The sequence below is a fragment of the Phacochoerus africanus genome, chromosome 15, assembly GCF_016906955.1.
Source record: "Phacochoerus africanus isolate WHEZ1 chromosome 15, ROS_Pafr_v1, whole genome shotgun sequence".
NCBI lineage: Eukaryota > Metazoa > Chordata > Mammalia > Artiodactyla > Suidae > Phacochoerus > Phacochoerus africanus.
Genome location: NC_062558.1, coordinates 15,386,806 through 15,408,828, shown reverse-complemented (window position 1 = coordinate 15,408,828; position 22,023 = coordinate 15,386,806). Strand labels below are relative to the sequence as shown.

At 37.1% G+C, this 22,023-nt stretch overlaps 1 protein-coding gene across 1 annotated transcript; it reads left to right on the top strand.

Annotated features, from left to right (window-relative positions):
- Window positions 1-20,247: 20,247 nt before the first annotated feature.
- On the top strand, window positions 20,248-20,973 carry LOC125116341 (disintegrin and metalloproteinase domain-containing protein 20-like). The gene has a single exon (XM_047761480.1). The coding sequence runs from the start codon at window positions 20,248-20,250 to the stop codon at window positions 20,971-20,973; it is 726 nt and encodes a 241-aa protein (XP_047617436.1).
- Window positions 20,974-22,023: the final 1,050 nt, after the last annotated feature.

Here is a 22,023-nt window from a genome sequence, read left to right as displayed (position 1 = left end):
CAGAGAGGAAATAAATAGACACTAAATGACAACAGAAAAGATCAATGAAACTAAGAGTTGACTCATTGAAAAAATAAACAAAATTGACAAAACTTTGGCTACTCACTAAGAAAAAAAGACAGAAGGCTCTAATAAGTTAAATTAGAAAAAAAGAAGAAAAATAGCAACAAATTCCACAGTAATATGAAGTATTATAAAAGAATATTAAGAACAGCTATAAGCCAACAGATTAGAAGACCTGAAAAAATCCTTAGTATCATGCAACCTTCCAAGACTGAATCATAAAGAGGTAGAAAATCTAGGAAGTGACCTAGTGGGTTAAGGCTCTGGCATTTTCACTGCTGTGGCTCAGGTCACTGCTGTGGCACAAGTTTGATCCCTGGCTTGGGAACTTCCACATGCTGCAGATGTGGCAAAACAAAACAAAACAAAACCTGAAATAAATGTTGCAACATTCATTTTTAAAAAGAGAGAGAGAGAAAATCTATAGACTAATAACTAGTAAGGAGACTGAAAGTAATTTTAAAAAAACTCTCAACAAACAAAAGTCTAGGATGAGACAGCTTCACAGATGAATTCTGTCAAACACTTACAGAAGATTTAATCCTATTCTTTTCAAACTCTTCCAAAAAATTATACAGGAAGAAATACTTCTTAATTCATTTTACAAGGCTAACATTATCCTCACAGTAAAACCAGACAAGTACAATACAAAACAAAAGAACTCAGGCCAATAACTCTGATGAACAGATGCAAAAGTCTGTAAGAAAATATTAGCCATCCAAATATAATATAGGAAAAGGATCACAAATCATGATCAAGTGGTATATTTTCCAGAACAACCCAACATCCATAAAATAGTCAACATGATATATACCACATTAACAAAATGAAAGATAAGTATCATATGATCATCTCAATGGATGAAGAAGAAAATCTGGAGTTCCTGTAGTGGCTCAGTGGTTAATGAATCTGACTAGGAACCATGAAGTTGCAGGTTCAATCTCTGGCCTTCCTCAATGGGTTAAGGATCCGGCATTGCCATGAGCTGTGGTGTAGGTTGCAGACATGACTTGGATCCCACATTGCTGTGGCTCTGGCATAGGCCAGTGACTATAGCTCCGATTGGACCCCTAGCCTGGGAACCTCCATATGCTGCAGGGGCAGCCCTAAAAAGACAAAAAAAAAATTTAATAAATAAATAAATAAAAGAAAAAAATCTGAGAAGATTCAACCCCATTTATGATTTTAAAAAGCTCAATAAAAATGGTTTTAGAAGGAACACATTGCAGCATAATAAAGGCCATACATGGCAAGCCCAGAGGAAACTTCACACTCTATGAAAAACTCAAAATCTTCCCTCAGATCAGAAACATAACAAGTATACTCACCTTTGCTACTCTTATTCAACATAGTACTAGATGTCCCAGCCAGATGAACTAGGAAAGAAATGAAATACATAGTATCCCGAGTTCCTGTCGTGGTTTGGTGGTTAATTAATCCTACTAGGAACCATGAAGTTACGGGTTCAATCCCTGGCCTCAATCAGTGGGTTAAGGACCCCGCATTGCTGTGGCTCTGGCATGGGCTGGCAGCTACAGCTCCAATTCGACTCCTAGCCTGGGAACCTCCATATGCTGCAGGTGTGGCCCTAGAAAAGACAAAAAGAAAAAGAAAGAAATACAGAGTATCCAAGTTGAAAAAGAAGAGGTGAAATTGTCACTACTTGCACTGATGGCATAATTTTATATATAGAAAACCCTAAACACACCATTTAAAAAAATTGCAGGGTACAAAATCAATATATAAAATTTTTTTGTTTTTATAAACTAATAATGAAATACCAGAAAGGGAAAACAATTCCATTTACAATCACAACAAAAAAGAATAAATAGCTAGGAATAAATTAAACCAAGGATGTGAAAGACCTGTATACTGAAAACTATGAAAGAAACTGAAGATACAAATTAATGGAAAGATATTCATGGATTATAAGAATTAACACTATCAAAATGCCCATATTACCTAAAGCAATATGTATATTGTGTATCTGTAGACTGAATGAAATCTCTATCAAAATTCCCAGTGACATTTTTCAGAAATAGGACAAAAAAAACCCTAAAATTTATATGGAAAAACCAAAGACTTCAAATAGCCAAAGCAGTTCTGAGAAATAAGAACAAAGCTGGAGGAAACACACTCCCTTATTTCAAATTATATAATAATCCTATAGCAATCAAAACAGCACAATATTGGCAAAGAAAGGGACACATACATCAATGGAACAAAATTGAGAGCCCAGAAATAAACATACACACACACACACACACACACACATATATATGTATATGTATGTGTGTGTGTGTGTGTGTGTGTGTGTATAAACAATTCATGACAAAAGAGAAAAATTCATACAATGGAGAAGGAACAGTTTCTTCAATGAATGGGGTTGAGAAAACTGGGCAGCAACACGCAAAAGAATCAAACTAGACCACTATCTCATACCACACACACAAGAAAATAACACAAAATGAATTAAAGACTTGAACGTAAGACCTGAAACCATAAAACTCCTAGAAGAAAACATAGCGGTATGCTTGTTGGAACTGGTTGTAACAATATTTTTCAGGATATGTCTCCTTGAACAAGGGAAATCAGGGGGAAAAAAGCAGGAGTGCTATTTAAAACTAAAAAGCTTTTGCATAGCAAAGGAAGTCATCAACAATATGAACAGAAAACCTATCAAATGGAGAAGATATTTTCAAACCATATATCTGATAAGGGGTTAATATCCAAAATATATAAAACTCATGTAACTCAACAACATCAAAAAAGCAAATAATCCAATTAACAAATAGGCAGAGGAACTAAATATACATTTTTCCAAAGAAGACATACAGATAGGGCGATAAGCTCATGAAAAGATGTTTGACATCACTAATTATCAGGAAAATGAAATCAAAACCACAATGAATATTATCTCAGTCTCATTAGAATGGCTGTTACCAAAAGGACAAGAAATACCATGAGCTGGCAAAGGTGTGGAGAAAAGGGAACCCCCATTCACTGTTGGTGGGAATGTAAATTGGTACAGCCACCACAGAAAACATGTAGAGTCCTCAAAATATTAAAAATGGAACTACCAGGAGTTCCCGTTGTGGCGCAGTGGTTAACAAATCCGACTAGGAACCATGAGGTTGCGGGTTCCGTCCCTGCCCTTGCTCAGTGGGTTAACGATCCAGCGTTGCAGTGAGCTGTGGTGTAGGTTGCAGACGCGGCTCGGATCCCGCGTTGCTGTGGCTCTGGCATAGGCCGGTGGCTGCAGCTCCGATTAGACCCCTAGCCTGGGAACCTCCATATGCCGCGGGAGCAGCCCAAGAAATAGCAACAACAACAACAACAACAACAACAAAAATGGAACTACCATATGATCCAGCTATTACACTTCTGGAGTTTATCTGAGAGTATGAATACAAAAGATATATGCACCCACTATGTTCAGCATTATTTACAGAGGTCAAGATATGGAAACAACCTAAGTGTCCATGACAGATGAATGAACCAAAAGATGTACTTTGTATACACAATGGATTATTACTCAGCCATACAAGGATGAAATCTTATCATTTGCTACATCATTGGTGGCCCCGCCCACTAATGCTCTAACATGAGCTCTGGGACTCCTGGGCCCTGCAGCCAGACCCAAGGACCCAGTTCTGCCTGGCAGTGGCCCAGCCTAACCTTAGGACTTAGCTTTACCTACTGGAGTGGAGGCACCATCCCTAGATCTCCTGCACTCCAACTCCACTAATGAAAGAGCCAACACTACCTTGAAGGTCCCTAGAGGTTCCACAGATAGTTGCCTTGTGATCCAGCCCTACCAACTAGTACCTGACAGCCTCTGCAGAAGGCAGAACCTTGCAACCAGCCAAGCCAGGGTCCAAACAAACCTACCAGACTTCCCACAGTAGTCAGCTCACAACAAGATAGGGACCCATGAGCTCACATATGGAGGCACCTTTGAGCATATAGCTCAGGTGATGTGAGGGAGGTGTGCTGGGATACACAGGATATCTAAAAAAGGCCATTTCTCCAAGATAGGGAAATGTAACCAATGTACCAGATATGGAGAAATAAAAATAGCAAGTTAGGCAAAATGAGGTGACAGAGATGCAAGTTCCAAAGAAAACAGATGAAACCTCAGAAGAACTAAGTGAAGTGGAGATATGCAATCTCTGCATTTCTCTAATGATTAACAATGTTGAGAATATTTTCATGTGCCTGTTGGGCATCTGTATGTCTTCTTTGGAGAAATGTCTGTTCAGGTCTTCTGCCCATTTTTTAATCAGGTTGGATTTTTGGGGTTTTTTTTTTTTTTGATGTTGAGTTGTATGAACTGTTTATATATTTTGGATTTCAACCCCTTATCAGTCCTATCATTAGCAAATATTTTTTTCCATTCAGTAGGTTGTCTTTTTGCACCTGTGCTGTGCAAAAGCTTAGACTTAAAGTTGGACTTAAAGGTTGAAGTTGAATTAGGTTCCATTTGTTTATTTATGCCTTTTTTTTTTCTTGCTTTAGGAGACAGAACAAAAAAATATTGCTAAGATTTATGTCAAGAGTGTTCTGCCTGTGCCTTCTAGGATTTTTGTGGTTTCTGCTCTTACATTTAGGTCTTTAATCCATTTTGAGTTTATTTTTGTACATGGTATGATAAGATGTTCTAATTTCATTGTTTTACATGTAGCTGTCCAGTTTTCCCAACATCATTAACTGAAAAGACTATCTTTTCTCCATTATATATTCTTTCCTACTTTGCTGTGGATTAACTGGCCATTAGTGTGTGGGTTTGTTTCTGGGCTTTCAATCCTGTTCCATTTACCTATGTGTCTGTTTTTGTGCCAGTAGCATACTGGTTTGATAACTGTAGCTTTATAGTATTGTCTGAAATCAGGAGCATGATTCCTGTTTTTCTTTCTCAGGACTGTTTTGGCTATTCAAGGTCTTTTGTGTTTTTATACAAATTTTGAAATTATTTGCTCTAATTTTGTGACAAATGGCCTATTTTGATATGTATTTTCATTGAATCTGTAGAGTCATATGGTTATGTTAGCAATGTTAATTCTTCCAATCCATGAATATGCTGTATCATTCCTTCTGTTTGTGTTGTCTTAAGTTTCTTTTATCAATGTCTTAGAGTTTTCTGAGTAAAGGTCTTTTATCTCTTAGGTAGATTTATTCCAAGTATTGCATTCTTTTTGATGTAGGTGTAAATGGAATCATTTCCTTAATTTCTCTTTCTGAACTTTCGTTGTCAGTGTATAATAATACAAAATATTTCTGTGTGAAATTTTTATCCTGCAACTTTACCAAATTCATTGATGAGTTTTAATAGTTTTCAAGTGACATCTTTAGTATTTTCTAAGTATAGTATCATATCATCTGCAAAGAGTGAGTTTTACTTCTTTTCCAATATTTCTTCTTTTTCTTTTATTTCTTTCTCGTCTGATTGCTGTGGCTAGGACTTCCAGTACTGTCGAATAAATGTGGCAAGAGTGGGCATCCTTGTCTTGTTTCTGATCTCAGAGAAAATGCCTTCAGCTTTTCACTGTTGAATATGATGTTAGCTATGGGTTTGTCATAAATATTGAGATATGTTCCCTCTACGACTATTTTCTGGACAGTTGTTGTTTTTTTTTTTTTTAATCATAAATGGATGCTGAAGGTATTTTATTCCTTTTGATGCAATTCTAAGTGGGAATCCTTTAATTTCTCCTTGTGATTGTTTGTTACTACTCTTTGGAAACAACAGATTTCTGGATATTAAGTAGTACCCTGTGACTTTACTGAATTCTTTTATTAGTTCCAACAGATTTTTGGTCATGTATTTAAGGATTTCTAGATATGTCATCTGCAGATTATAACAGTTTTACTTCTTTCTTTGCAATTCATGTCTTTTTTTCTTGCCTAATTGCTATGGTTAGAACTTCCAAAACTATTTTTAATAAAAATGGTAAAGGTGGGCATACTGTTGAGTATGATGTTACCTAGAGGGCTTATCCTATACGTTTTATTTCCATTTTCATTTGTCTCAAGATATTTTTTTAATTTCTCATTTTATTTTGCACTGTTTACTGGCATGTCATTTTATTTCCATATGCAACTACTTTATTTTTTTTTAATTATACTTGATTTGGAGTTCCCATCGTGGCTCAGCGGTTAATGAACCCAACTAGCATCCATGAGGACAATGGTTTGATCCCTGGCCTCACTCAGTGGGTTAAGGATCTGGTGTTGCCATGAGCTGAGGTGTAGGTTGAAGACGTGGCTTGGATCCTGCATTGCTATGGCTATAAGGTAGGTCAGCGGCTACAGCTCTGATTAGACCCATAGCTTGGGAACTTCCATATGCCGTGGGTACAGCCCTAAAAAGAAAAAAAAAGAGGTAAATTATACTTGATTTCTAGTTTTATACCACTGTGGTCAGAAGGATGCTTGCTATGAATTCAATCTTCTTAAATCTGTGAAGAGTGCATTTGTGGCTTAACATATGATCGATCCTAGAGAATATTCTATGTGAGAATTTGAGAGAAATGTGTATTCTCTTCCTTTATGTCCTTTATGTATCTATTATGTTCATTTGGTCTAACATGTCATTTAAGGTCAATGTTTCTTTTTTGATTTTCTTTCTTGATAATTTTGCCACTGATATAAGTGGGGTACTAGTTTTTTACCAGAGCTTTATTTTGGTTTCCACTTGCATGGAATGTTTCTTCATTCCTTTACTTTCAGTTTCTGTGTGTCCTTACTTTTGATGGGAGTCTCTTGTACACAACATATAGATGAGTCTTATTTTTTTTAACTGACTTAGCCACTCTGTCTTTTGGTTTGATAACTTATGATAAGTATGTACTCATTACCATTCTATCCATTGTTTTCTGGCTATTTAATAGTTTCTCTGTTCCTTCCTTCTCTTGGTCTCTTTCTTGTGGTATGATGATTTTAACTGGTACACTTAGATTTCATTCCTTCATCTTTGTATATCAACTATAGGTTTTTGCTTTGTGGTTACCATGAAATATATATAAACAACTTATATTTATAACTATTTTATGCTGGTAACAACAAGTTTGAATGCATTCATAACTCTACATTTTTATGTTTCCCTTGACATTTTACTTATTTATTTATTTTGGTTTTTTCTAGGGCCGCACCCGCGGCATATGGAGGTTCCCAGGCTAGAGATCTAATCAGAGCTGTAGCCTCCAGCCTATGCCACAACCACAGCAACACCAGATCCGAGCTGCGTTTGCGACCTACACCACAGCTCACAGCAATGCCAGATCCTTAACCCACTGAGCGAGGCCAGGGGTCAAACACGCAACCTCATGGTTCCTACTTGGATTCGTTAACCACTGAGCCACGACAGGAACTCCCATTTTATGTTTTTGATGTCCAAGTTTACATCTTTTTATCTTGTATATCCTTTAATTTCTGAAGTTACAGATATTTTTATTACTTTTGTCTTTTAATCTTCATACCAACTTAATTAATCATTAATCCATACCTTTACTATTTATTTACCTCCACCATTGGGATTTATACTTTCATTTTTTTCTTTTTAGAGCCCTTTCAGCTTAAAAAGCTCCTCAATATTTTTTTGTAAGCTGGATTAGTGGTGAGGAATTTAAGCTTTGCTTGTCTGGAAGACCCTCCTTCAATTCTGAATGATAACTCTGCTGGGTACAGTAGTCTTTTTTAGAATTATTTTTAAACTTTGAATATGTCATGCCACTCCCTCTGGCCTGCAAAGTTTCTGCTGAAAAATCTGTTTATGACTTTTCTGAGTTTCCTTGTATGTAACAAATTGTTTATCTCTTGCAATATTTAAGGATTTCTCTGTGTATATAACTTTTGACATTTTAATCATAATATGTCTTGGTATGCATCTTTTTGGGTTCATCTTATCTGGAACCATTTGGGCTTCCTGGACCTGGATGTCTGTTTCCTTCCCCTTGTTATGGAAGTTTTCAGTAATCATTACTTCAAATAAATTTCATTCCCATTTTCCTTTCTCTTCTTCCTTCTGGGACTCCTATAATGCCAATTTTGGTCCAGTTGATGTTGTCCCATAAGTCCCTTAAGCTATCTTTCTTAATTTTTTTTTCTTTTTGTTGCGTTGATTAAATAGTTCCTCTCCTCTTTATGTTCACTGATCCTTTCTTCCTCTTCATCTGGTCTTCTGTTGAACACCTCCAGGATAAGCACATAGGGATCTATCATAGAAAGGTTTGCAATGTATTTCAGTATGCACCTTGCAAAGTACCCCATGAGTGGCAGCCTGCCAAAGACTGTCTTTCTGATTCTTATAATCCCATGCAACTTAGAAATGCAAGGCACCTGGCCATTGATTCAGTCAATCAATGGGTATCCCCTAGGTGGCCATCATAAAAACCAGGATGCTAGATGTAAAATCCAGGAAACCAAACACATATAAGTGGTTCATCAAAGAGATTCGGTGTTCTGGAATGCATTAGAGAGAGCACAAAGAGAATGCTCACCCTTCAAGGTCTTAGGAATGGTTTATAGTAATCCCTTAGGTGTGTTTCTATTTGAAAGCCATTCCTCTGTCTGAAATTATGATAGAAAGCTAACAGGCCTCTTGCTCAGAAAGACTAAGCTCTTGGGTTTGCTGCCTCTTGCTGTGCCCTAAGGTTGACAGCTGTTAAAGAACTCTTTTTCCATTGGTCACAGTCCTATAAAATCCCAGAAGTATACTACAGAACTACACATTCATAGTTAGTTGAATCTACATGTGGAACCACAGATACAGAGGGATGACCATAAACATACACCAATTTGAGTGTACACAGGGTTGGTGCCCCAACTCGTGTATTTCTGAGAGTCTGCTCTACTCAATTTTGTACAATTCTGATCTCTACATACTCAACAAACAAAGACACAACTGACAGAATAATTTAGCTCAAACTTAAGTATAATGTGGAGAAAACTTTAGTCAAAATTTTTTTGCATAACCAATACTGTCTTAGGTGCAATTTTTATAACTCAAGTGAAAGTGAGTAGAGCAAGCCTCTGAGTTCCTAACACAAGAGCCACTTTAACAATAAAAAATGAATTTTTACAGTTGTTTCGATGATTCAAAATTCTTCAACTTTGTTACATTTTCTAATTGATGTAAGAAGAAAAATTCTCAAAGGGTAATGTGTTTAATCTTCTCTCACCCCTCACAAAGTATCATTGTTTTTTTCCTACCTGGAGAATATCTTGAATACTCTTTGAAGATTAAAAAGAACTTCATTTATATTCAAAATACTTAAAGGTGTATGTAAAATATTCTCAAATAGATACTTCAATATCCACTTCATATCATAATTCTGGGAGGATTAAAAAAAATGCCTAACAATGTTTTAACCCTCATATTATCCAAATTTTTTTCTCCAAAGAAAATATACAGATGGTCAACAAGCACATGAAAAAATGCTCAACATCACTGATCATTAGAGAAATGAAAATCAAAACTACCATGAGATACTACCTCACACCAGTCAGAATGGCTACCATTAATAAGTCCACAAATAACAAATGCTGGAGGGGGTGTGGAGAAAAGGGAACTCTCCTGCACTGTTGGTGGGAATGTAAGCTGGTACAATCACTATGGAAAACAGTATGGAGGTACCTTAGAAAACTATACATAGAACTACCATATGACCCAGCAATCTCACTCTTGGGAACATATCTGGACAAAACTTTCCTTGAAAAAGACACATGCACCCGCATGCTTCTTGCGGCACTATTCACAATAGCCAAGACATGGAAACAATTCAAATGTCCACTGACAGATGACTGGATTAGGAAGATGTGGTACATAAACACAATGGAATACTACTCAGCCATAACAAAGAACAAGATAATGCCATTTGCAGCAACATGGATGGAACTAGAGACTCTCACACTAAATGAAGTCAGAAAGAGAAAGACAAATATCATATGATATCACTTATATCTGGAATCTAATATACAGCACAAGTAAACCTTTCCACAGAAAAGAAACTCATGGACTTGAAGAATATAGACTTGTGGTTTCCAAGAGGGAGGGGGGGAGAGTAGGGTAGATTGGGAACTTGGGGTTAATTGATGCAAATTATTGCCTGTTGAATGGATAAGCAATGAGGTCCTGCTGTGTAGCACTGGGAACTATGTCTAGTCACTTATGATGGAGCATAATGATGTGAGAAAATAGAACATGTACATGTATATATAACTGGGTAACCATGCTGTACAGTAGGAAAAAAAAAACTGTATTGGGAAATAACAATTAAAAATAAATTAATTAAAAAAATAAATATAGGACTTTATGATAAAAAAAACATTATTCAAATTTTTTAAAAAATTCTCATCACTCATGGCCTAGAGGTCTATTATTTATCAGCAATAAAAATAGCATTCATGAGTACTACTAATCTATAAATATCCATAAGTTCATTTATCATATGAAATTCTTACAAAAATACCCACTTTCCTCATTTGACTCTTCTCATGACAGACTCCACCTTGGTATATTCTGATCTTGTCAGACCCTGTCAGAAAACTAATGTATTTTCATAGTCATATACCCAAGGAGATTTTATTTACAAAAAATACATACATTACTGGATATAAGTCTCTATTTTACATAAATAGGAGATTGAGTATATATATTGAAGGACACATCTAAAATGTCATTCTTCCATGACAGATGAATGGATTAAGAAGATGTGGTATATATACACAATGGAATACTACTCAGCCATAAAAAAGAATGAAATAATGCCATTTGCAGCAGCATGGATGGAACCAGAGATTCCCATACTAATTGAAGTAAGTCAGAAAGAGAAAGACAAGTACCATATGATATCACCTATATCTGGAATCTAATATACAGCACAAATGAACCTTTCCACAGAAAAGAAACTCATAGATATGGAGAATAGAGTTGTGGTTGCCAAGGGGGAGGGGGAAAGAGTGGGATAGATTGAGAATCTGGACTTAATAGATGCAAACTATTGCCTTTGGAATGGATAAGCAATGAGATCCTGCTGTATAGCACTGGGAACTATTTCTAGTCACTTATGATGGAGCATGATGGAGGATAATGTGAGAAAAAGAATGTACATATGTATGTGTGACTGGGTCACTATGCTGCACAGTAGAAAATTGACAGCACACTGTAAACCAGCTATAATGGAAAAAAAATAAAATTCTTTTTAAAAAATTAAAAAATAAAATAAAATGTCATTCTTAGAACTGTGCCTTAAATTATCATTCTATATTGACTTAAGCATGAACACTATTTAAATTACCATATATACACTACTCAATTCATACCTCATGTAATTTGTTTTCAATGATAAAACTTGGACATCCAATCCCATTGGAGAGCTGATGCAGAGGCACACTAACTAGATGATCTGAGAAGACTGCTTCATCCTGAAACTCAAGCAATCAAGGACTATTGTTGCCTGATGTATACCAGCTGCAAACAAGATCTTTCACTTCATTCTGTCTCTTTTAAAATCACTCCCTTTTCAGTAAATTTTTCATGGAGTGAATGCTTTCGTCCCCCCAAATTTATTTGTTTGTGTCCTCAATCCCATCAAGAAGTGGAGTTCTGGGAAGTAAATAGCATTAGATAAAGTCCTGAGGGTACAGCTGCCTTGTTGGGATTAGCGCCCTTACTAGAAGGAAAAGAGATACCAGAGCTTCCTATCTCCACCAAGTGAAGGCAGAGGCAGAATGTAGCCCTCCTTTGGCAAGAAGAGTACCCTCAACAAGAGTCAAATCTCCTGGAATCTTGATCTTGGATTTCCCAGTCTCCAGAATTGTGAGAAATAAAAGTCTGTTGTTTAAATCACCCATTCTATGGCAACATGTTATATACAGCATCCCAAGCTAAAATGAATTTAGTTTTTTTCCTCCTAACTTGCCTCTAATAATCACAATGTTTCTCACTTCATCCCATCTGTTCAAATTATTATCTACTTATCATTAACTCCTAGAATAGTATCAGTCTCAAAATCTTGGCATGCTTTCAGGAGACACTAAGTCCTTAAAAAATTGTTCGATGGCTATCAACCCAGGTCCTCAATGAAACCCAAGAGATATCATAAAATAGAAAGTCATGAAGCCAATAAAATAAATGAGGATTCAGTTATCCCATGACAACATACATACCATTTCATAATTGTTTAACTTCTCCCAAATCAATTTTTCCTCCACAATCAGACTGATTAAATGCAAATAAGTTATTTCTAAGGTTACCATTCTCAAACATTTTTATGTCTTCAATATGAGCCTCCCAAAATAAACTTCTTTGCTTCCTGGCTTTTCAATGAATAGGTGTTTTATAGATGAACAGATGTTTTTCCAAGGGCTGAAAATATCCCCCATCAGATGATCATAATTTATTGGGAGTTAAATGTGGTAACATATTTTATCTATGCATTAGAGATTTTACACTGCTCCAAGGTTTCTAAACTAGGATATGTGATAATTTCTGTGACTATGGTCTATATAGATAAAACAACTTAAAATTGAAACCCAATAGACAAATATAAACTCATTGGCCAAAATAAGATCTAAATGATAAGATAGTTCTCGACTATTTACTGATTAGCTAACACAAAATTCATACAACAACTCTCTTAGGCCGTTTAGGCTGTCTTGAGTTGTTGTAATAATATACCAGAGAATTGGTGGCTTATAGACAGTGGAAACTTATTGATCACAATTCTGGGGGCTGGAAGTCAGTGATCAAGATGCCAGGATAGTTGAGGTAGTGCCCTCTTCCAGGCCCCAGACTTCTTATATACTCAAATGGCAGAAGGACTTCTACAGAGATCTCATTTATCAGAACACTAATCCTATTAATGAGGGTCCACCTCTAAGGCATAATAGCCTCCCAAAGTGCCCCCCTGCTATTATCTCATCTTTGTGGGCAAGGATTTCAATAAACAAACTTGAGAGAACAAAAACACTCAGACCATTGGAACAAGTAACACATATTTTATGCGAGAATTAAACATCTTTAAAAGATGAAACAGTCAATTATCAATACTGAAAGAAAGGTATTTAGTTAACTAAAGTTGATCAAGCAATTCCTTATTCTATTTATGACCACCATATAGAAAATTTGTATGGTAAAAAAAAAACTGGGAGGCCACACCCACAAGATATGGAAATTCCCAGACCAGGGATCAAAACCAAGCCACAGTTGCAACATATGCCACAGCTGCAGCAATGCTGGACCCTTAACCTGCTGCACCACAGTGGGAACTCCAATACAACATTTTTGTAACAAATATGGACTGACATTTTCCTACATTTATTTCTTGTCCCCTATCTAATAACAAGGTAATTAAAAGTCACTAGCCAACCATTAAATTAAGCCAAAGAGATCATGATGAATTGAACAGAATTCACTAAAATTCATACATTGAAATAAAACTGCTGGTACCTCAAAAACTGTTATTTTGAAATTGTATCATTGCAGAGCAATTAGGATGAAGTCACACCGGAATAAGGAGCGTCCCCAATTTAATATGACCAGTATCCTAATTAAAGAATCAATTTTGGACCAGGACAGAGCATTATATGAAAACCAAATCATGTGGCAAGGAATTACCAGAACCTAGGAGAGAAGCCTAGAATAAATCCTTTTCTTAGTGCCTTTAGAAAGTGTAAAGCCCTGTAGACACTGATACTAGACTTCTGCGCTCCATAACTGTTAGGCAATAACTTTCTGTTAAATCACTCATTTTGCAGTACTTTGTTACTGCTCTAGAAAACAAAGAGAGAGGTGAACAAAGTCATATACAAATTTAGTCCTTTAAAAAAGTAGCTGTGATGAAAGAGAGAAAGTGAAAATTTTCTAATGTTGGAAATGGAGCAGATACGACTTTCCTAAGGTGGAAAGGCAATGAAGAGCCACCAGCAGACACCAAACCGGCAGACAAAACCAACCTCCTCTCTGTTCCATGCATAAACTCTCAAAGATAATAAATAATTCATCTTACTTCCTTGGTTTAGCCCGGTAAACTTGCTAATTACTGTTAACTTATATAAATTTTTAAATGCCAGCTAGTCAACTTACCCATTAAACTTATTGCCATAATGTTTTTTACTCAACTCTTTCTTCTTCTAAATTCAGCTTGCCTTTTTTTAACAATTTTTCCATAATAGATGAATTGTTTTTACGTGCAAACATGAAATGTCTCTAAGTTATCCACTGACCTACAAAGAAATTTACTGATGATTATTGATGTCTGCATTCCTTTAAAAATATTTTTTGAAGGGTCAAACTTTCTTTTTGAACACAAGGTCCTCTATAAGTATTCCACATTATGGCTCAATACTGAGAAAATAATGTGGAACTAGGGCAACATTATGATCAATATTATTGAAACAAAGTACTTATACTGTATGTTGGAAGCTTAGGGGTTGAGGATAAGGAATAGAGCCATATTTTTCATATTGAAGAATAATTAGAATTAAGGTTTGATGGAGATGGTGAAGCCACAGTGAGGAGAGACTTTAGCCAGTTGTCATGGTCTGTAGAACTAGGAGAATCTTGTTGCTAAGCAGCTAAATCTAGAATTTAATCAAATGAGAAGCAACACAGAAAGGGACTTTGATTTCTCTTTGTCATGTGAGGTCTGGAATAAAAATTCTGTTCATAGAAATGGGCAGTACAAATTCTATGAATATGGCTAGAGCTAGAAAGGACCATGGGAGCTACTAATTCATCTGGTAAGTCATTCAAAAATTTAACTGGGAGTTTTCATTGTGGCTCAATGGTTAACGAATCCACTAGGAACCATGAGGTTGCAGGTTTGATCCCTGGCTGCAAGCTGTGGTGTAGGTCACAGATGCAGCTTGGATCCCACATTGCTGTAGCTCCGGTGTAGGCCCCTAGCCTGGGAACCTCCATATGCCACAAGTGCGGCCCTAGAAAAGACAAAAAAAAAATTAACTATAAAGGACAGAAGCACTAGCATTGGTGTACATCTGAACACACACACACACGTGTTTCTACCAAATATTCAGATCTTGAGAAGGAACTACGACATTTAATATTTCATATTCTACTCTAGTTTACTTGGTAAAGAGCCATAAAATTATGTTATTCATATTCTGTAAAAGAGTGAATTAACCTAAAAATAAGTGAAAAGGACATGGTAATTAGGGTACAGATTGACGACTTTGATGAAACTGTGGGGAGGTAAAAAGAATTTATAAAAGATAATGTATAACAGTCTACTTGGAAGTCTCATAGCACGTCCTAAATGATGTTATATTCTCTCAGGAGGTGTAGCCTCTGCAGTCACTGTACAAAACAATGTAATGGGGTAAAAGCAGTATTTCTTGAATATTCTTTGGAGTTTGTTTTCCTATTATCTGCTTGCAAGCTGAGATCTTAGAAGTAAATTCTGATACTAGCATACTGTTTAAGTTCACTCTCAACAGTACCCTATTACTCATAAATAATTCTTTATTTTTATCACAACAATTCATAACAATTGCTAAATATATATCAAGAGAGACATGGAGAGTAAATCAGCATACTGGGATTATATGCACGTTTTAGAGGTATTAGCTTCAAAAATTTCATTTAGTGACCTTGATTTTTGCTTGCGGGCTCTTAACATTTTGTGAACTATGCCTCCCATTTAGTACTAGAAACATACCCAAGTATCCTAGGAACTCAGGTCACTTTAATGGTGATGATGAAATTTGGCCCGAAATGGGTCTCTGATCAAATAATTTGCAACAATAAAGCCAAGACAAAGAAAAAGACCAGATCCTAGATTAAATACCACAAAATGGAGAATTCTTGGAATTACAGTTGAAACTAACATTTCTGAAATTTATTTATTTATTTATTTATTTTGTCTTTTTGTCTTTTAGGGCCACACCTGCAGCACTTGGAAGTTCCCAGGCTAAGGGTCCATTTGGAGCTGTAGCTGCCAGCCTACGCCACAGCCACAGCAATGTGGGATCTGAGCCATGCCTGCTACCCTCACCACAGCAATGCCAGATCCTTAACCCGCTGAGCAAGGCCAGGGATCAAACCTGCATTCTCATGGACGCTAGTCAGGCTCATTAACCGCTGAGCCACGATGGGAACTCAAACATTTTTGAAATTTAATAGTAACAATTTGAGAAAACAAAGATAATGTAGTTTTCAACTGAGGGCCCGATGTATTAATGAAGTAATTTGGAAGTGGAAAGCTAAGGAAATTGTGGACAACAAAGATCAAATCATTATAAGCACAGTGTTGAAATAAAATATTTGCTCAAGATTTCATTCTTTAAAGTATCGGGCTATGTCATTCCAATTTGTAGTTTCCACCTTTTACACATTCCTCTAAAAGTGTTTCCCAACACTGCTGGGAAAATAAAAATAAATACTTTTATTTTCCCAGCAGTGCTGGCAGTTTGTTGTAGGACTGGGGAAAGCAAACAAAAAGGATAAATCTAGTTTGAGCTGAGGATTTCAGGTGACAGTGGTTGAACTAATGGAGTCTAGAGCTAGGCTGTGAAGATGGATGGACCGAACCTAAAATGTGGGGGAAATTATAGAATGAATATTTAATTCCCTTATTAATTTGAAGAGAAAATTATTAATAATTATGATTAATTTTATATATGTATGCATGAAAACTGTCATGGGTGCTAATAAAAGAGAGTTCACGGACAGCGGTGAATGGCTAAAAGTTGTTGAAAATAACTGTAAAGGCAAAATAAAATGAGTGTTGTATGGGTTGTCCACATGCTTGCTTATAAGAAGATATGGCTAAAATTACTGGGATAGAATTTGTTCCAGAAAAATAGATTTGCAGTTTCCTTGGTCCCTGCCTGGCCAGAGCAAAGCATTGAAACGGTGGGCGTTTTACAAATTTATTGAAGCGAAATGAAGTACATTCTCAGTGCACTGGAGGGGGTTAAAAAGAGGGCCTAGCTCACTTTACAATTGTTTTTATTTTTATTTATTTTTATTTTTTTGTCTTTTTGTTGTTGCTATTTCTTGGGCCGCTCCCACGGCATATGGAGGTTCCCAGGCCAGGGGTTGAATCGGAGCTGCAGCCACCAGCCTATGCCAGAGTCACAGCAACGCGGGATCTGAGCCGCGTCTGCAACCTACACCACAGCTCACTGCAACGCCGGATCGTTAACCCACTGAGCAAGGGCAGGGACCGAACCCACAACCTCATGGTTCCTAGTCGGATTCGTTAACCACTGCGCCACAACGGGAACTCCACTTTACAATTGTTTTTATATCCCCATGCTGCAGACCTGAGTGCAAACCTGATTTCTCCCGCTCCAGCCCCCTATGCCATTAGTAAGGGCTCAGTGTTGCCTGATCTCTGTATGGAGCATATTTGATCTTCTGATTGGTTTCAGGCTGAATGCCTTATTTGCATGCAGAATGTGTTATATAGAGGCAGCATGAGGAATGAGCAACATTCCTTCCCTAGCAGGGAATGAGCAGCCCAGGTTGCTCAAGGTGGGTCAAGGGGCATTACAATGAGACATGGCCAGAGGCTTTGGGGTTTAATCTCCTTGAAGGGGACTTGAGGTCTGTAACAACTGGTGGAGAGTAAATTAGTAAATCAGATGCCCAAATTTTTAGGTTTTGGTAGGACTGACTGGAAGTTCATGAAAGAGTAGGAAAGATAAATAATGATGTAATGAAGAGTTCCTCTTGTGGCTCAGTGGTTAAAGAATCTGACTAGGATCCATGAGGATGCAGGTGCAATCCCTGGCCTCACTCAGTGGGTTAAGGATCCCGTGTTGCTGGGGCTATGGCGTAGGCCAGCAGCTATAGCTCTGATTACACTCCTAGCCTGGGAACCTCCATATGCCACAGGTGCGGCCCTAAAAAGAAAAAATAATAATAAAAGAATAAAGACTAAACTCTGCAAAAAAAATAAAAATAAAAATAAAATAATGGTGTAATGAGATGGCTACTTGTTCAGTGGATTGAAAGTGGTTTAGGTAATCCAAGCAAACTGTAACCAGAGGTCTAGTCTGCATGGCATATGGGGGAAATTTTTCCTCTCTACTGGGCTTCATGCTGCTGACAGATAGGTTTAACAGAATTAAGTAGGAATAAGGATAAAAGTGTGAGTAAATCTTTCCTTTCCATGAAAGTAAGAATCCAAAAGGGACAGAAAATGGATTCCAGAAAAAAGGTCAAAGTATGTAGAACCAAGAGGGTTTTTTTCCCTAAAAGGAGCAGAAATTGGTACATGGTCCAGGAGATGATAGGTCCCGAATTAGGCGATTTTCATTTTGTATGACCTACTATGGAATCTGCATTCGCTCAGTGTGTTGTACATCTCTCATAGCTGACTTCACTTTCTTCAGTTTTTTCAACTTGTCCGGAGGTTCTTGATGTCATTACTTTAAGCACTGTCAGTACTTTAATGATTTGATGCAGACTGTTGATATTCAGTAGATAAATAAAAATAGGCATTTTATACATAAAATGTTGAATGCAATTTTAAAAATACCCAATGTTTAATTTTGCCCATCACTCTGTCCAAATTTGTAGTCAGAAGCATCAAATTATTTAAGTTTTACTCCTTTATGTTTCCTAAGTGTGCAGAACAATGTCTGCACATTATGTAGTTTATTAATACATTATTCAAGGAAGAATGTAAAGTATCAGTGTTGACAGGCACTGTGTTAGCACCAGATTTCTCATTTTCACAAATGTGTGATGATACATTTCTACTAATCTCATAAAATTTTTATAAATGTATTTTCACATAGGATAATGTTCTTTTTAAGAAGTATGTACAAGGGAAGGTTGAACTTCGGAGTTGGTTGCCTTGTAATCCTAAAAATAAGGGAACTTAGATGTTTTTGCCCTTGTAGGAAGATAATACCTTCTCCAACATTTTCCTCCCTCTTTTTATGATTGATTGAATTTCATTGCATTTCTGCATTTATTCTGCCTTCAGTATATAGTTGTCCCTTGTTATCCATGGGGATTGGTCCAAATATCTCCCACAAATACCAAAATCCACAGATGCTCACGACCCTTACGTAAAATGGTATAGTATTTGCATATAAGCTACTATGCAGTCCTTTATACTTCAAATCATCTCCAGATTACTTGCAATAATTAAAACAAAGTAAATGCTATATAGAGTCTAAAATAGAATGTAAATGTTATGTAAACATTTGCCCATGTGCTGCTAGCTAAAGCTTTGCTTTTCAGAGCTCTCTGGAATTTTTTTCTACATATTTTTGGTCCACAGTTTAATCGAGAGAAGTGGAAATTATAGATACAGAGGGCCACTGTACTCCCATTTCTAACTTTTACTTTGCCATCTCATTTGATTTCCTTCAATTTCATATTTCCAGAGGATTTGAAAATGTTCTTTCTAAGAGTATAATCAAATATAAACATATTTGAACAACATCCACCATAACCCATGGTCTTCATATCTCAAGTAAAAAATTGCCTATTGTTGTGTGAACATACTAATATATGTATAAGCCAATTGATACTTCACCCTTACAGTCGAACAGAATTAAAAAGGGAAAACAGAAAGAAAGTAGGACATGCAATTAGTTAAATGAATGAGAGAAAATAACAATATATGTGAATATTTTTATATATCTCTCCCAAATAATGTGATGAAATAATTTATCATTAGAAACTGAGAAGAATCACTATAAAATGATAAATATACCAAATCAATATACATAAATAAAACAGGACATATGTTCCCCTTTCCATTAAGACCCTTTTGTTTTATATAATTATATGGAAATGTCCACATACTTTTATATATTTAGAGAACACTACGACTGAACCACCATGTGTCTTTCATCTAGGTTCAACAAGTGTCAACCTATGCCAACCGCTGTTCTTTTGGACACCCAGTATCCCTCTGCTGACTCACTATTACTTAAGACCAAATGCACTGCAGTATGCTGAGCCATGTCTTTAGCCAAACATCATCCATTTTAACCCATACCTTTCTCTTTTCCCTCTGTCTTGGTTTGCTCCTAATAATCAACCCTGTCTCTGGTCTTCTTTTTGTCTTAGTGCTACAGCTCTGGTAGTGTGATTCTGTCAGAAAACAGATTAAAGGTCAGTGCTGCATAAAGCCAGTTCAGAAGGACAAGATGCAGCAGTGATGCAACCTGCCCTGCATACTCTTGCTCTCACCAATGGCTCCAGATCGTGAGGCCCTGGAGCATGTGAGGATCTCTCTCCTGCTATTCTGGGTGGGGGTGCTTCTGATATTTTCTGGGTCATCCTATGTGGGGCACTCCCAACACCATGGTCCTCCAGAAGTAGTCATACCCTTGAGGTTAAGAGGCACTGGCAGAGAAGTGAAGCTGCCAAGCTGGCTCTCTTACAGCCTGCATTTTGGAGGCCAGAGACATGTTCTCCACATGAAGGCCAACAAGCTTTTGTTCTCTACACACCTCCCAGTGTTCACCTACACAAAACGGAGTGTTCTCCTGGAGGACCACCCTTTTGTCCAAAATGACTGCTACTATCAGGGTTATGTGGAAGGGGTATCAGAATCCCTGGCTGCCCTCAGCACATATCTGAGGGGCTTTCCAGGAATATTTAAGATAAATAATATTGTTTATGAAATCAAGCCCAAAAGGCCTTCTACCTCATTTGAGCATCTGCTATATAAGATGGACAAAGAGGAGACAGAATTTCCACTCAGGAGATGTGGATTAACAGAGGAAGAAATAACACGACAACTAAAGTTTCAAGAGAGTGCTGCTAACCATACTTTGATGCAAAGTGGGTATGAAAGCTGGTGGACCCACAGACGTTTTCTTGAATTGGCAGTGATTATAGACCACAATCAATATCTTCATCAACAAAGTAATACCTCAAATGTGCAGAATGAAGCACTGTTGCCAATGAAATAGGTGGCTTCTTAGCTTTACTGGATATTAATGTGGTTTTGACTGGAATTGAGATCTGGTCTGAACAAATCCTCTTCCCAACAGGTGACATAGCTGTACTCTTGGATGAATTTTGCAAATGGAAGAAAAATAGTTTTAATACCCACTTGCCCCATGATATTGCACATGTTTTTGTCAAGGAGAATTTTGGTCCCCATCTTGGCTTAGCCTATGTTGGAACGGTAGGTGATCAACATTATAATTGTGGAGTTGATAGTTTTCTGGGTGATAATTTGCATGATTTTGGATATATTGTGTCACATGAGATTGGTCATAATTTGGGTATGTTACATGATGACAACAATTGTAAATGTGGGAGTGAAAGGTGCATAATGTTTCGAAGGAAAGCCTCTGCAATTCTGATTTAGCAACTGCAGTTATGCTGTATATTGGAACACTGTTACAAAAAAAAAGTTGTTTGCACATTACACCAAATCCAGAGAATATCTTTAAGTATACAAGCTGTGGACACAATGTGGTAGAAGGAGGAGAAGAGTGTGACTGTGGTTCCTCGTTTAAGTGTGCAAAGGATCCCTGTTGTCAACCAGGCTGCACTCTGAGACCAGGGGCTGTTTGTACTTTTGGCCTCTGTTGCAAAAACTGTGACTTGCTGCCAGCAGGCTCCATGTGTACAAAAGAGAAAAATGAATGGGATCTTCCAGAATGGTGCAATGGGACATCACATCAATGCCCAGAAGATGTGTATATGCAGGATGGGACTTCCTGCACAGGTAGAAGCTACTGCTAGGAAAAGAGATGCAATAACTGCAATGAACAGTGTGGGAAAATCTTTGGCGAAGAAGCCAAGAGTGCAAATCAGATTTGCTACAGGGCAGTGAACACCCAAAGAGACGTTTTGGTAACTGTGGTCTCAAGGCTACTAAATATGTACAATGTAACATCTCAGATATCCTCTGTGGGAGGCTTCAGTGTGAGAATGTGACAGAAATTCCCCTCCTGAGAGATCATTCTACTGTGCATTGGACTCACTTCAATGGAGTCACCTGCTGGGGT

What these genes read in the sequence shown, in the direction of transcription:
- LOC125116341 (XM_047761480.1), top strand. Translation starts at nt 20,248, where the DNA reads ATGGCTCCAGATCGTGAGGCCCTGGAGCATGTGAGGATCTCTCTCCTG.